This window comes from Gopherus evgoodei, chromosome 5 (assembly GCF_007399415.2).
Source record: "Gopherus evgoodei ecotype Sinaloan lineage chromosome 5, rGopEvg1_v1.p, whole genome shotgun sequence".
Lineage (NCBI taxonomy): Eukaryota > Metazoa > Chordata > Testudines > Testudinidae > Gopherus > Gopherus evgoodei.
In genome coordinates this window covers 88,173,805-88,188,274 of record NC_044326.1, presented here as the reverse complement: position 1 = coordinate 88,188,274, position 14,470 = coordinate 88,173,805, and the positions used below count along the sequence as shown (strand labels likewise).

The 14,470-nt window shown below is 41.1% G+C and overlaps 1 protein-coding gene across 4 annotated transcripts in view; it reads right to left on the bottom strand.

Annotated features, from left to right (window-relative positions):
* The window catches only part of ZNF827 (zinc finger protein 827), a 126,081-nt gene that overhangs the window by 62,750 nt on the left and 48,861 nt on the right, over positions 1-14,470 (bottom strand). For all 4 annotated transcript variants that reach the window (XM_030564394.1, XM_030564395.1, XM_030564396.1 and 1 more), the window contains one exon: positions 5,477-5,710. In XM_030564394.1, coding sequence (XP_030420254.1) covers positions 5,477-5,710 — 234 coding nt within the window. The remainder of the gene's footprint in view (positions 1-5,476; positions 5,711-14,470) is intronic.

The window sequence follows — 14,470 nt, the reverse complement described above, 5'->3', positions numbered from 1 at the left end:
CCTAGAGTCCAGGCTCCATCTCGAGCCCAAACTTCTACACTGCATTTAAAGAGCTCCTTAGCTCACACCCCACAAGCCTAGTCACCAGGCACGGGCCACCAGTGCGTGTCTAATTGAGTAGACATCTCCTTCCTTTTCTATTGCTTCTTAAGTCAAGGGGTTTATTTTAATATAAACAAATTCTCTTATCGGGGTGAGGCGGCCTGTCACAAACAAAAAAACAACCATAATACTTCGATTGCAGGTATATAACTCACACTGAAGCCTGTATTTATAAGTCTGTCTCAGACACTGTATGTTACATAAAACCTCTCTATTTCTGATGCTTCTGTTTCTCGTTAATTCTCTGCTAAAAACAATGGACGTTTGTTTGGGGCAATTAAAGGTTTAGCAGAAAAGCCAGCCCTTTTATTTCAGGATAATTTTGTGCCATGTCCTCCCAAAGAGTTTTCTTCAAACACCCACATGTTGCTTCTTTGTATAAAAATGTCAGCCTTGCACTGTTTCAAACTACTTCGTCAATGGATAATGGAAGATAAATAACTAATACTTAGGACTTTTCAGTAATAGAGCTGAAAGTGCTTTACCATGATGGCTTTAATTAGCCCCATTTTACATATGGGGAAATGGAAGCAGAGAGAGGTTAGGTGACTTGCCCAAGGTCACGCTAGAAGTTACTGGCAAAGATAGGAATTTACTGACACTTCCAGTCAGGTTCCCAATCCACTAAATCATGCTGTCTCAGAAAGAGAAAGAAAATCATGATTATTTTTTTTAGCATAAGATCCAGATTTTCTGCTAAAAATATTTTTGACTTCATCTGGGTTTGAGTGGCAAATATCCCTGTTAAACAACGAGCAGACTTTCTCTATGTGTACCACAACAATTAAGAATTTGACCAAATCATGTTTCAGCTCACACACTTTCAAGGCAGAGTTGACTCAGTGGATTTGATAATTTCCTTACTATCTGAATGATTCTAAGACGGTATAAAGGAGAAAAAGTTTTACATATTTCCAGGTCTGTGATAGTCTTTGTGCAAGACGAAAAAGCATACAATGATTCTGAAAGATAATCCATACAGAAAACATAATCTCTATTGTTTCAGTAGAAAGGAGTATTTTGAGTGTAACATTAGCGTGTAAATGAAAGTTAACAAGACAAGCTGCATTGGTTACTGAAATTTACAAGAAATGCCCGCAGCGAGACTGGATGCATTAAACTTAGGCTACGTCTTCACTACTCGCCGTACCGGCGGGTAGCAATCGATTTCTCGGGGATCGATATATCGCATCTCATCTAGACGCGACATATCAATCCCCGAACGTGCTCCTGTCGACTCCAGAACTCCACCGGAGCGAGCGGTGGTAGCGGAGTCGAAAGGGGGAGCCGCGGACATCGATCCCGCGCCGTGAGGACGGTAGGTAATTTGATCTAAGATATTTCGACTTCAGCTACGTTATTCACATAGCTGAAGTTGCGTATCTTAGATCAATCCCCTCCCCTAGTGCAGACCAGCCCTTAGATGAGTACAGTGCAGTGCTTGAATAATCTACTTCAACATTTTGGGGATAAACTATTGCTTTTTTGTATTAGAGAATGGATAAAATTGTAGAAAAGACTGTTAGCTACATTTGAAAAAACAGATTTCTGGCAAGACTTTTTGGAATGTTGTGATATTATCGGATTAAAATATGACTATATAAATCATTGTTGCAACCATTATTATATATTTGCAATGAATCTTGTACAAAATGTGGCTTGTAAGATATCTGTGAAAAGGTTATGATTTGCTGATTATGATTAGACTATCTGTATGCATGTATCATTTTTGTATTTGAAGTTATAGGTACTGGCTCTATACCTGGATTTCAAAATGTTTGCTCCTGGGGTAATGCCAACGAAGTTGTAAGGCAGCATATCTTGGAGGGACTATACAAATTGAGTGGCCCATCAAAAGGACACTTAACTCACAATGGGAGATGCCCATCTACACTGAGCGGATTGTCTTATAAATGTGTTGTCTGGAATATAGGTAATGGCTTCCTGCAATGACTGAGCGAAATTGGGCACGAACATGTGACTTGCCCATGTGACTCCAAGCATTCTGTAAAAAGCTCTAATGTGCTACACTTTAACTGTCCTATGTAGACCTTGCTGACACATTCTAAATGATACCTAGTTTGTACTGATATAGTCTCATTTGAAATCACACCCCTCTAGTGCACTTTGCTGGTGCTGTGTAGACAAGCCCCAAGAAAAAATTAAAAAGGGCTTTTCATTCGTGAAATATTTTTCAACACGACCCACATGACCTCTATCCTTACGCCCCTCGAAAGCTGTCCCAGACTATAAAACTGAAATGTTTAACCACCAACACAGTATAACCTCATCCACAGGATAATTTAGGAATATCAACTGTTACAATGCAGTATGTGTAAATAAATCTCAATTAATTCCTTACTTTTGAAACTATTGATCAGTCAGAAATACCATCAGCAAGTTTTGCTGAATCACTGAAATGATCACAGGAGAAACATTTTCTTAATGCATTGCTTACTTGGAACGTTCAGTCAGTTTCCAACTGAAAATGTGTAAGATTTTATATAGTCTCTGAAAATTCCTTTTGAGTACCAGATGTGGAGGGGCCAACATGATTTCATCCGATTTGAATAGATATTTCAAAAAGGAATATTCTAACCTACTATAATAAAAACCAACAAAACTGTATTTTACAATAAGACAAAGAGATTCCATGTTAGCACTGTTATTACTCAGATGTCACTGGCATGATTTATGGTATCTCCAGAACACTGGAGGAATTCTATTAAAATACAGAGCTATTACTTTATTGAGTATAAACACATTTGTAAGTATGAAGAAAAATAGAAAACCATCATTTAATATCCATCAGATTGGAGGGTTTTATCCCTAGAAACCCATGATTGGAATTCTGTCTATTTCTATTCAAAACACCGCCTACGAGTAATGATAGCCTGCTATCTCAATACAAAACACATTTTATAATGTTCGGTATTCTATGGGAAATTCCCACCCCAAAACCCAAGTCAGTAATTTTTACATTATATATAATAAATCATTCATTCAAAGTGGATGCTTCCAGACTAAAGCATTTCTACAAGTGTGCATATATCTTTGTGTCTCTCTCACTTCCTACTGCCATTGGTTCTAACCCTGAGGCATCCACACTGAAAGGATGAATTGAAAACAAGAGATAAAAGACATTGCTTAGCTGCAGGAGTTTAAGTAGGGCTCTCAATTTAGGTTCAGATTTGACAATTTGAAAATCTTGTCAAAGAATTTTAGACAAGAAATGGCAGAGATCACAAAAGTGTGCTGATGTTTCTTGCGAGTCTTTGACATAGCCAAACTACAAGAAAAACCTCTTCCAATTTTTGATATGGAGATGTGAATCCTAGATTTCAGACTGGAAATAAGGCACACATTTTTAACAGTGAGGGTAATTAATCATTGGAACAATTTGCCAAGGGTCATGGTAGATTCTCCATCATGGACAAATTTTAAATAAAAATTAAATGTTTTCCTAAAATATATGCTCTAGAAATTATTCTGGGGAAGTTCTATGGCTCGTATTATATAGGACATCAGACAATATGATCACAATGGTCCGTTCTGGCTTGGAATCTATGAAAATTACCACTCTCCTTTCTCCTGCCTCTTCCCCCCACCCCACCTGTTCATAGTTTCAATTCAAGGTTCTAATGTTCACTGACCTGTGCTAAAAACTGAAGTTTATTATAAGGGCAACAAGGTCCCATCATCACTAACTCAAATACCAAAAAAGTCATCAAATTAATCCGCTATCTCACAAACCTCACACCCAAAATATGTACAGTAACTTCTCACTTAACGTCCTCCCGCTTAACATTGTTTCAGAGTTACGTCGCTGCTCAATTAGGGAATAAGCTCATTTAAAGTTGTACAATGCTCCCTTATGTCATTTGGCTGCCGGCTGTGTCCATTGCTTGTAAGATTCTGTGGAAGAGCAGCAACTTTACAAGAAAGCATTGCACAAGTTCCTCTTCTCGGCCTCCTCCCCCTCCCTCCCAGTGCTTCCCCCGCTGCCAAACAGCTTAGGACTTTGGTGGCGCTTAGGACTTTCTGGGAGGGAGGGGGAGAAGCGGGGAAGTGCCACATCTCCACTCCTCTCCCTCCCTCCCAGAAAGTCCTAAGTGCTGCTAAACAGCTGTTTGGAGATGGGCGGGGGAAGGAGCGGGGATGCGGCTGCTCCGGAGAGGAAGTGGAGTGGAGGTGGGAAGAGGTGGGCCTTGAGTGGAGCGGGGACAGGAAGAGGCGGTCCTGGAGCATCCCAGGGCTCAACCCTCAGTCCACCCACTTCCCTCCTTCCCCCAGTCCCCATTCTTGACCTGCCTCTTCTCTCCCCCACACCTCTTCCCCCTTCCCACGCTGCATCCTCGCTCTTCCCCCCTCCCTCCCTTCCCTTCTAAACACCACAAGCCAGCTGATTGTCCTGGGTAGGAGGCAGGGGAGGGAGGGGGAGCCTGCATGCACAGTCCTTGCTCTTCCCCCATCCCTCCTGCCTGGGGCAATCAGCTGGCTTGCGGCGTTCAGGAGGTAGGGGAGAGAGGGGGAGCCTGCACGCCAAGTCCTCGCTCCTGCCCCCTCCCTCCTGCTCCCAAAACAGCACAAGCCAGTTGATTGCCGCAGGCAGGAGGCAGGGGAGGAGGGGGAAGGCACTGATGCGTGGGGTCTGCCGGCAGGCGAGATGCACTGGGGGCAGCATAAGGAGGCTGCCAGTTGTGGAGAAAGCAGGCAGTCAAACAACGTAAGAGTGGAGCATTGCACAACTTTAAATGAGTATGTTCCCTAATTGATCAGCAATGTAACAACGAAACAATGTTAACTGGGATGACTTAAAGTGAGGAGTTACTGTATTTCTACTGGGGATATACAGAGAAAAAGTAAAGCGATGGAGTCAAGTTCAAGTGGTTTGTAACTCACTACAAAGCCTGTTCAATCTGCAGTATCTACTTTATAATGCGTTCTTACAGTTTAGGATACTGCACTCAAACAAAAGGCTCTAAAGCCCGTAACGTGTAAGGTTATGGCAGATACCTACACCATGTGTACAATACAGATACACACTCTGATGGTGTTGATGAAGAGAGAGACAGACGTAAATAAATTAGGTATGGAAGTGTTTTGGCACATTATAAAACTATTTCAACATTTGCAAATTTTAAGTGATCAGTTCTGTTGACTGAATTTATAGTCATTAACCTGAAGACCACTGAAATCTGTGCACTGCAATAATTAAACACCAGGTTGATAGGCACCTTATATCTGCCTATCTGAGGGTGGGTAGAGGTATCTTTGCTGCTCCTTCAATTGTAACTGATACCATATGCCTTTTCTTCAGCTAGCACACATGTGAACATTTAAGAAGCTGAATATTTTTAAAGTAATCAATTACCTGAAAGCTTCATGAGGAGCTCAGATGCTGCCTTGACAGACGTGTCCTGCCTTAACACATTTGTCTGCACTTCCTGTGGCTTGACAGTCTCCTCAGGGATGCTTGGAGCTGAGGCTTCGGGTCCCTGGTTGAACACATAGCTGGACTGAGACAAGGTTGAGCTTGTAGCTTCTTCATCCTGAGGCTCGTCTTTCACTTTAAATGTAGCAGTCAAGGGCTCTTTTTGATTTGCAGCTGTCAAGGGAGTTAAAAGGCTGGACTTAATGAGATGTGTAATGGATAATCTCACAGCAGCAAGAAACAGGAATGAATTGCAATCCAAGAACAGCTGGAGCAGGTATTGGGCGCTAGAACACGACACACCATTTAGAAATGGCTGGTGGGTTAGGTACGTATCTGCACCTTTGGTACACAAGAGCTCAGAATGCTGAATCTCAAGGAAACGTGCATTTCCCACTCTTCCCTTTCTTCTTCTGCCCCTGCCCCCACAACAGCTTTCCCATTGCTTGTGCTGTCTTGTATGTCTGCCACAAGCCTCATGGACACCTAAGGATACCACTTCACATAATAGCCAATTTGGCACAACCCATAACCATTTAAATAAAAAATAAAAAAAGAACAGTAAAAGATAGCAAGAGAGAAGGCAAAAGAGGGGAGCAAAGAGAAATGAAGAGAAGAGCAAATTAGTTACCCAAATGGTTTGTTGTAATAATCTTATGCATGTGAATAGAAGGATTTTTAGCGGTCCCAAACACTTCTTGGGGAAAACAGCCCTGCATTATCAAAATATTTGGAGATTTTGTTAAAATATCCTTTTAACTCCAGTTCCCACCCTGAAGAAAAACCAAAACAAAGCAAACAGGTTTTCTTTTTAAATAGTTTTTAAATGCCTCATGTAAGCAACTACTGCTTCTAGGAGCAAGGTCCATAGATCTTGGTGCTGCTTATGTTGGCTGGGCACAGAACCACTTTGGCAAATAGCTCTTCAGTTAGTAGTTGCTAGTTGGATCCATGGCACTGGATTTATTCAACTTGGTGAAACCAGGGACCTGGATACCACTTCAACAATATTGCCAAGCCCAAACATTTTAAACTCATGAGTCAGGACCCCTAAAATTATGAGAATGCCTTAAATCATTAGATTTATTTTAAAAACTGTCATATTATTTTCCCCCTGCCTTTTAATTTTTTAACCTTTAGGCAAAGCCACCTTCCCCCAATTTGCTAATAACTATCTCTTGTTCAAAATTCCACTTCATGTGCACTCAAAAATGCAGGGCACTGGGGAGCTGCCATTCTATCCCTCTCTAATCCCATACCTACCTAGGAACAGAGTAAGCAGCACCCCCACAACATTCAATCCTGCTATTGGGGCAGTCTCTTCAGCCTTAGTCGACTAAGTCTGGTGCTCTGTGGCCAGCACTGACTCAATAAGTCACTCATTGAGTTTTGGTAGTGTTGTCTTGCAACATTCATGACTTTGTCATGAGTCTTGCAATATTTGCTTTAAGGATTCTCATGCCTTCCATCTCATGAAATTTGTTCCTTAGGCAAAATGGGTGTCATCTCTCATTTCTGTCTGGGTACCTGCCAGTTATTATAATTAAATGAAAAAAGAACCAACTATTATGTTGGTATCACCACAACAGCTCCATTTAACATTCCCTGTCACTCTAACTTGAAAGATAACAAAGAGCATTCCATGCTAAACCAAGCCTATATAGAAGAGTAGATAAACATAAAGAAGGTTTCCAGAGCGATGGATCTACATTAGAATAAATTAAAATTACAGGTAAGAAAACTAATCTGGTCTCTCTTCAGTCCTGGTTTCACTGCTCTAGACAAAATTCACCATAACACGTGGGAAGTAGCACACAGTGACCAATCATCAACCACACTGGGAGAAATAGTGAACAGATGTCATAGTCATTACAAATAAAGAAATCAGAAAGTTTTCAATAGAAGCTGCTGACCAAACCAATTCACTTACTGTGTATTTTTCAGTGCTCACAACACTTATGATTGAAAAAAAGAAAAGGAATGATCTGCTTCAAGTGAAGCTTGGCATTATAAGTTGGGCACAGTGAAAGACTGGTCTGTGGTCCAGCTACGAGAGGGCTGAAAGTATGAATTTAAGAAAATAAAAGAATCCCCACTCAACCTTCCTACTGAAGGGAAGGCTGCAAGAAATGAGATCTACAGAGCCAACAAATAGACACACCATGGTTGAAAGTGACTCTAATGAAAGGCTCTAGTACCAAACAGCAAAAACCTCAGGCCCCAGGATGCCTTATAAGTGGTGCTTGTGAGTCGCAACTACAAAGGCATGAGATAGCAGGATGCAACCAAAGACAGCAGTGGGAGATGTGAGGATCAATGGCATGAAGTGCTGAGACTGGCAGCTAAGTAAGCTAAGAAAGGAAAACTTTCTGTATGGAACCCTAGAGTTTATGGAAAGAAAAGAAAGGAATAATTTTTTAGCTGGAATCCCTAGAGGCTAGAATGTCCGAGTGACTCAATAAGTGAATACTAACTAAGATTCCAGGTGGAAAGTTGCGGGCACTGGGGATCAGGAAGAACCAAGGAATTCTGATTATTCAAATTCACTATATTTGGAAGGATCCATTGTTTGACTTTGAACATTCACACCCTAAAGGGAAGCTGTGATGAGTAAAGGGCTAACAGTATGACTGATAAGTATTCCTCGCTATTTTTGCTACTGGGAAAGTTGCGGGGGGGGGGTGCGTATCTAGAGGTGAACTTCAGCAAACTATATCTGAGACCCTAGTTCACACTTGCAGATAGCCAGGAAGTTTGTAAAATCTGCAAACTCTCAAAAAGGAGCAAGTGGTGAACAGATCTCTTTGCAGGAAGAAACTACATGGCTGAGATCTGTTATTGACTTTTCAGAATAAGATCCCATTTGCCTGATAGTTTCTGTTTGACTTATTAGAAAAAGACTGTTCATGGCTTGGAAAGAGAAATACCATTCTCCTGACAGGATAGAATCTAGCTGGGTCTCCGGTGGCCTCTCCTCAAAAGATCTGATATATTACAGAACATCAGTTGTCACTCACCATACATGAGGTGCTGTAACACAATTCTGTTCAGTTTCCAACTCCTTGTGTACTCAATCTCTGCCTCAGGAAAACCAAACAGACTACCATCCAGGCTCCCCACTCCAAAGATATTTGCCTCTATGGGAACTATTGCCAGTAAATTCTCTGTGTTTGTTTGAGATCCTCAACAAGGATCTGAATTGAAATATACATTGTCAAAGTGAAACCCTAGTTCCATATGAACTAGGGTGGTGAAATTGTAGTGTAGGCATGCTCAAAGGGAAGGGATATGAGTGTTAAGACTTACCCCTGAGCAACAACCAATCAGGTGCAACACTCTATTTAAATTCACGGTTATCCAAATCATCTTGTTTAGGAACATTAAGGCAAATTGGAAGTAATAGTAGAAGTGAAAGGTTCAAAAAAAGTTAGCTAATTAGTCCCACTTTCTCTTAAACTGTTTTGAACCTAAGTGCTTGGGGGGGACCTTTAAGGAAACCATACAGTGCTAGTTCACACACAAGTATTGCCAGAAGAAATCCCTTCCCTTACCACTACTGGCTGAATTACAGCTAGTTCTGAACAGTGAACCCAGAAAAGAAACCATGCAGAGTAGGAGTGTGACTGCCCATAGGGACAGATACACAGAAAAATGTGGGCTGCTTGTCTGTATGGAGCCCGCTGAATGAGTTTTCTTTCCCTTACTGGGAACCTGCTTGCAGGCTCCTTGGTGTGATGCAGGTTCTGGTAGGGTGAAGACAGGAAAATTTTGGTTTAAAAACACCTCTACTACTGTCCTCAGAGCCATCTCCCTGTTTGCCAGCAACATGGATCATGGCCCATTGCAACAGAGACATGATCCTGAAGAGAAAGCAGGTCAGTACCAAGTGCCAAAACCATCCTGCTGAACCCACTGATACACCCCTAGTCTGTTGTGCAGCAAAATGAGACCCTCTGCGAGGCCCTTTCCAACCTACCAGATGAAGACTAAACTAGAGGAAGAGGGAGGGAAATGACTTCTTTTCCATGGGAAAGTCTTTCTTGCAGAAGGCTCTCTCACAGGGAACAGCAGACAAAACATCTGCTCTCCTCCATGAAAGCAGAGATGCACCTCTACCCTGATATAACGCTGTCCTTGGGAGTCAAAAAATCTTACCACGTTATAGGTGAAACCGCATTATATTGAACTTGCTTTGATCCACGCGCACAGCCCCACCCCACTGGAGCACTGCTTTACTACATTATATTCGAATGTGTTATATTTGGTCGCATTATATCGGGGTAGAGGTGTATTAGGGAAGGGGCAGTTTGGCTTAGCAAAAATGCTGGTAGAAGGAGGTTTCAAAGAACAAGCGAATGAAACTCTGCCTTTTTGCCAGTGGATCTGACTGAAAGGCCCATGAGTTATGACTTCTGCTCAGAGAAGTAGATTGCATCACAGAACAAGCAGAATTATCATTATATTTGTTTCTGGGAATAATAGTTTGTGCACATTTTAAATCTAGGTTGAAAATATACACTTTCTAGAAGCACAGGGTTGTATATTCCTTGCTGTGTCTTGCGGAAATGCACTGGGAAGCAGTTTGTTGTACTAAAGTTCAAATCACCCTTCATTAGCTCAGACTTTGCATTCCTATATACTGTTAAATTCTGTGCATTTCTGGGAGGTGTAAAATATGAGAGATTTGATTTTGATGATGCCAAGAAATTCTTGGATGTAAAACAGCAATCTATTGGAGAAGGGAAGATGAAGCTGGTGTATATCAGAAGCAGAGGTTATTAAAAGCTTTTATTTGTCCAACTTTTAATTAACTGTGCTCTTGCCGTTTTTGGGTTTTATTTTCAATTAAAGATCTAGATGGAAATTATGAAAATGTGAATCTGAAGAGACACTTCAAAGAGCTATCTTGACATCAGGAATATCTACACTGACAGCAGCATTATGGAATTTACAATGTTTTTAACTTAAGGACATGACCAAATATTTGCCAGCCATGTGTGCTTACATATTCTATTTGAAATCTCTGATTTGGGCATAAACTATGAACTTTAAACATATGCAGTATATTCTTTTCCTTGGAATTGCTAAAGAAATATATCAGTTATGACAATTTAATTGGGCGTACTTTTTATTATTTTAAAAATAACCTTTTGAAGAGTCTCCAAACTAGCCAATTCATCACTGTTGATTGGAAACTTTGCCGGGAGATTTTGCTTGACATCACATAAGCACAAAGGTTTTCAAGAACCCACACAGTATGGATAATCTTTCTAATTAATAATGCAAATTAATTATGTACTCTATGTAGTAGTCAGCTGATTTAGTAGTTTATTATTCTATCAATGGATTCAGCTGAGAAAACATGAGTACAGAGTTTAGTGTTTTGCAGTCATCAGAATCCCAAGACAGTATTATTTCCTAAAATGTGTATCTTCATGTGGCTGTGATAACAGTTATGAATTAAAAGGGATTTGCCCCCCTCCTTAAATACAGACTGTAGTTTCTTTAACAAGCAAGGCTGGCCAATTTTTATATATTGATGAGTGCTCCTGTTAGCTTTTCCCCCATATTAGAGTGTTTTTACATGAGCAATTTGAACAACATAGAAAGAACTGTAGAAGCAAAGTACATCCTAAGATAAAACGAGATGTTGTCTAGGGCAATGCAATTGGGTGAACACAAGGAGGAGAAAGGGAATGAAGTATGCTTTACAATTATTGTTTCCACACAAAGTCCCTTTGAAATCAGTAGATCAAGAATGACATTTATTTCAATGGGACTCGTTTATTTTAAAATATGATGAAAAGTAAACACCACACAGAAAACTAGCACAGTAAGGATGTTATTATACTATGCTAGCCATGGCAATGTGGCTTATTGTGAGAAAACACTGTTTTATAATAATAGGAAACAAAATTTTAAAAATGAGTGAAAAGGCAAAAATTTTCCACACAGATACATACTTTGAATAGGCTAAAATTTAAACCATAAAAATAGAAACTAACATTCTGCAAATTAAGTTACAAATGCAGTTACAAGGTTTCTGTATGGAATTGATGTACAGAAAACTAAAATAAAATGAAAAAACATGTTGGCCCTGATTCAACAAAGCACTTAAGCACGTGTTTAACTTTAGGCCTGTTTGCACTAAGTAAATGCAAAAAAGTAAAACCCATGCTTAATTGATTTGCTGGATTGGGGTCATTACACAGAGTCAAACAGACTACATGATCATAATCAGTAGCTAACAAGCTAAAGGGAAATTATTAAACTGGAGAAGATGGGGATTAGTAGAAGAATTATAAAGTGGGTACGAAACTGGCACCAGGTTGTGCTGAATGGAGAACTATCAAGCTAGAGGGAGGTTACTGGTGGAGTTTCTCAAGGATCAGGTCTTGGGACCAATCTTATTTTATATTTTAATTACTGACCATTAATGAAATCGGCTGATGATAAAAAGTTGGCAGGTACCATCAAAACAAAGGAAGGTTGGGATATTATAAAGGAAGAATTGGATAATCTTGAGGACTGGAGCAATAGAAATGGGTTGAAAACATGAATACAGCGTTTAGTGTTTTGCAGTCATCAGAATCCCAAGACAGTATTATTTCCTAAAATGTGTATCTTCATGTGGCTGTGATATCAATTATGAATTAAAAGGGATTTGCCCCCCTCCTTAAATACAGACTGTAGTTTCTTTAACAAGCAAGGCTGGCCAATCTTTATATATTGATGAGTGCTCCTGTTAGCTTTTTCCCCATATTAGAGGGGGAATCAAAGTCATGCACACAGAGACAAATAAGAACTTCTGCCATCAACTGGAAACAACACAATAGGAGAAAGACCTGGGTATATTAGTCGATTACAAGATAACTATGACCAATGTGATGCGGCTGTGAAAAAGGCAAATACAATCCTAGGATGTATCAAGCAAGGCATTGCCAGTAGAAGTATTAATACCATTGTACAAAGTACAGCAAAAGACCTCATGTAACAGAATGGGAATTTTCTGTAATATTTTGTATGAATACTGTAAGTCCCTCAATTTCCCTTATATGCTGCATGGTCATCATGGGGATGGAAAAGGGCTGTTTACTCTCAGGCAGGCTACCACACAGTATGGATGAAGTCTCGCTGTCTCAAGTTTGTGGCCCATGTCACTGGAGAGTCCATGAAGACAATGGCAAAGCTGACCCCAGAACATTTCCTTCCTAGCAACTAACCACCATGGATGGTCAAGAAGCCAGTCATGTTTCGCCAGCTGGAGAACAAAGGACTGAGGAGGGGCCAGGTGTGACTCGCTTGTGAATTTGCACAGAGGACAGAAGGGGACAGAGCAGGAGCCAAGGAGGGACACACTGCTTGGCTGGCACTCTGGGCTAACCAGAATGGACCAAGGTATAACTTTCTTCTCTCTGTGCTAACCAAGATCTTTCTATGTTGTATTCCACACATCTAATAAACCAGGGATTCTCATCCTTTTTCTTTCAGCAACCCCCCCCCCCCCCCGCAACATGCTATAAAAACTCCATGGCCCACCTGTGCCACAATGACCGATTTTCTGCTTATAAAAGCCAAGGCTGGCATTAGAGGGTAGCAAGCAGGGCAATTGCCCAGGGCCCCACATCACAGGGGGCCCCGTGAAGCTAAGTTGCTCAGGCTGTGGCTTCAGCCCCGGGTAGCAGGGCTCGGGGCACTGGGCTTCAGCCCCACGCAGAGGGGCTTCGGCTTTCTTCCCTAGGTACCAGTGAGTCTAGTGCCAGCCCTGCTTGGTGTTCCCTCTGAAAACTGCTCACGCCCCCTCCCCCAACCCCTGGTTGAGAAATGCTGTAATAAACCATACTTTTTTACAACACTGGCTGAGTCTCACTGCAGATGTTCAAGGTGGGGTGCATTACTTCCTTTGGGTGTATAAGTCTCCCTCAGATGCCCACCTCGGGTGGACTCGCTGAAGGGAGCTCATGGTGTGAATCAGGGTGCTGAAGGCTCTGAGGTTCAGTCCAAGGAGGCGGTGAAGCTGAATGGCTTAACCCTAATGAAAGAGTGAGGCCCTAAGAGGGTCTGGCACACTGAAGGAGTCCTCCCAGGGACTGCTCCAAAGCAGTTCCAGAGCACTGGGCTTGCAGATCTGTGACACCTCACTTTAAATATTGTGTATAATTCTGCTCACCGTGTTCCAGGAAGTTGAATTGGAACTGGAACAGGTGCAGGATGATCAGAAAATAGGGAGCCTATTTTCTGATGGGAGATTAAAAGGGCTTAGTTAATTTAACCTAGCAAAAAAGATGGCTCTGAGGGGACATGATTGCTTTCTATAAATAAATTATGGGGAGGAGTAATCACCAGGGAGGGAAATGAGCTATTTCAGCTAACGGACAATGTTGGCACAAGAACAAATGGACATAAACTGGCCATTAATAAATTTAAGCTAGAAATGAGAGGAAGGTTCCTAACCATCAGAGGAGCAAGGTTCTAGTACAACACTTCAATAGGAGTAGTCAGGGCAAACAACCTTAGTTTGAAGATAGAGCTTGCTAAATTTGTGAACAGGATTATGACCAGGTTCCCTGCAATAGCTGGGGACAAGACTTGATGACCCAGCAGGTCCCTTCCAGTCCTATGCCCCTAACCAAACAAAATCTGTAGACCAGCCTCATTTAAACTAGAACACTACGAAGCACTAGCACACACAGCTTGCAAGTATCTTTCTAAATTAAACTGTTTTGACTCTACATGATAAAATCTGGAAAGTATTTCAGGGGTTTTTTTTAGGTTTTGGACTTTAAAATTGCTGAATCGGTTTACATCTTCTATTTCAGAAAAGATGAAACAAACTAAAAAGTCACATCTAGCCGGAGAATTTCTCTGGAAAGAGTCTGTCACATTCCATTTGAGAAGTCAATAGATTTATATTCTTGAAAAGTTAAGAGCTGA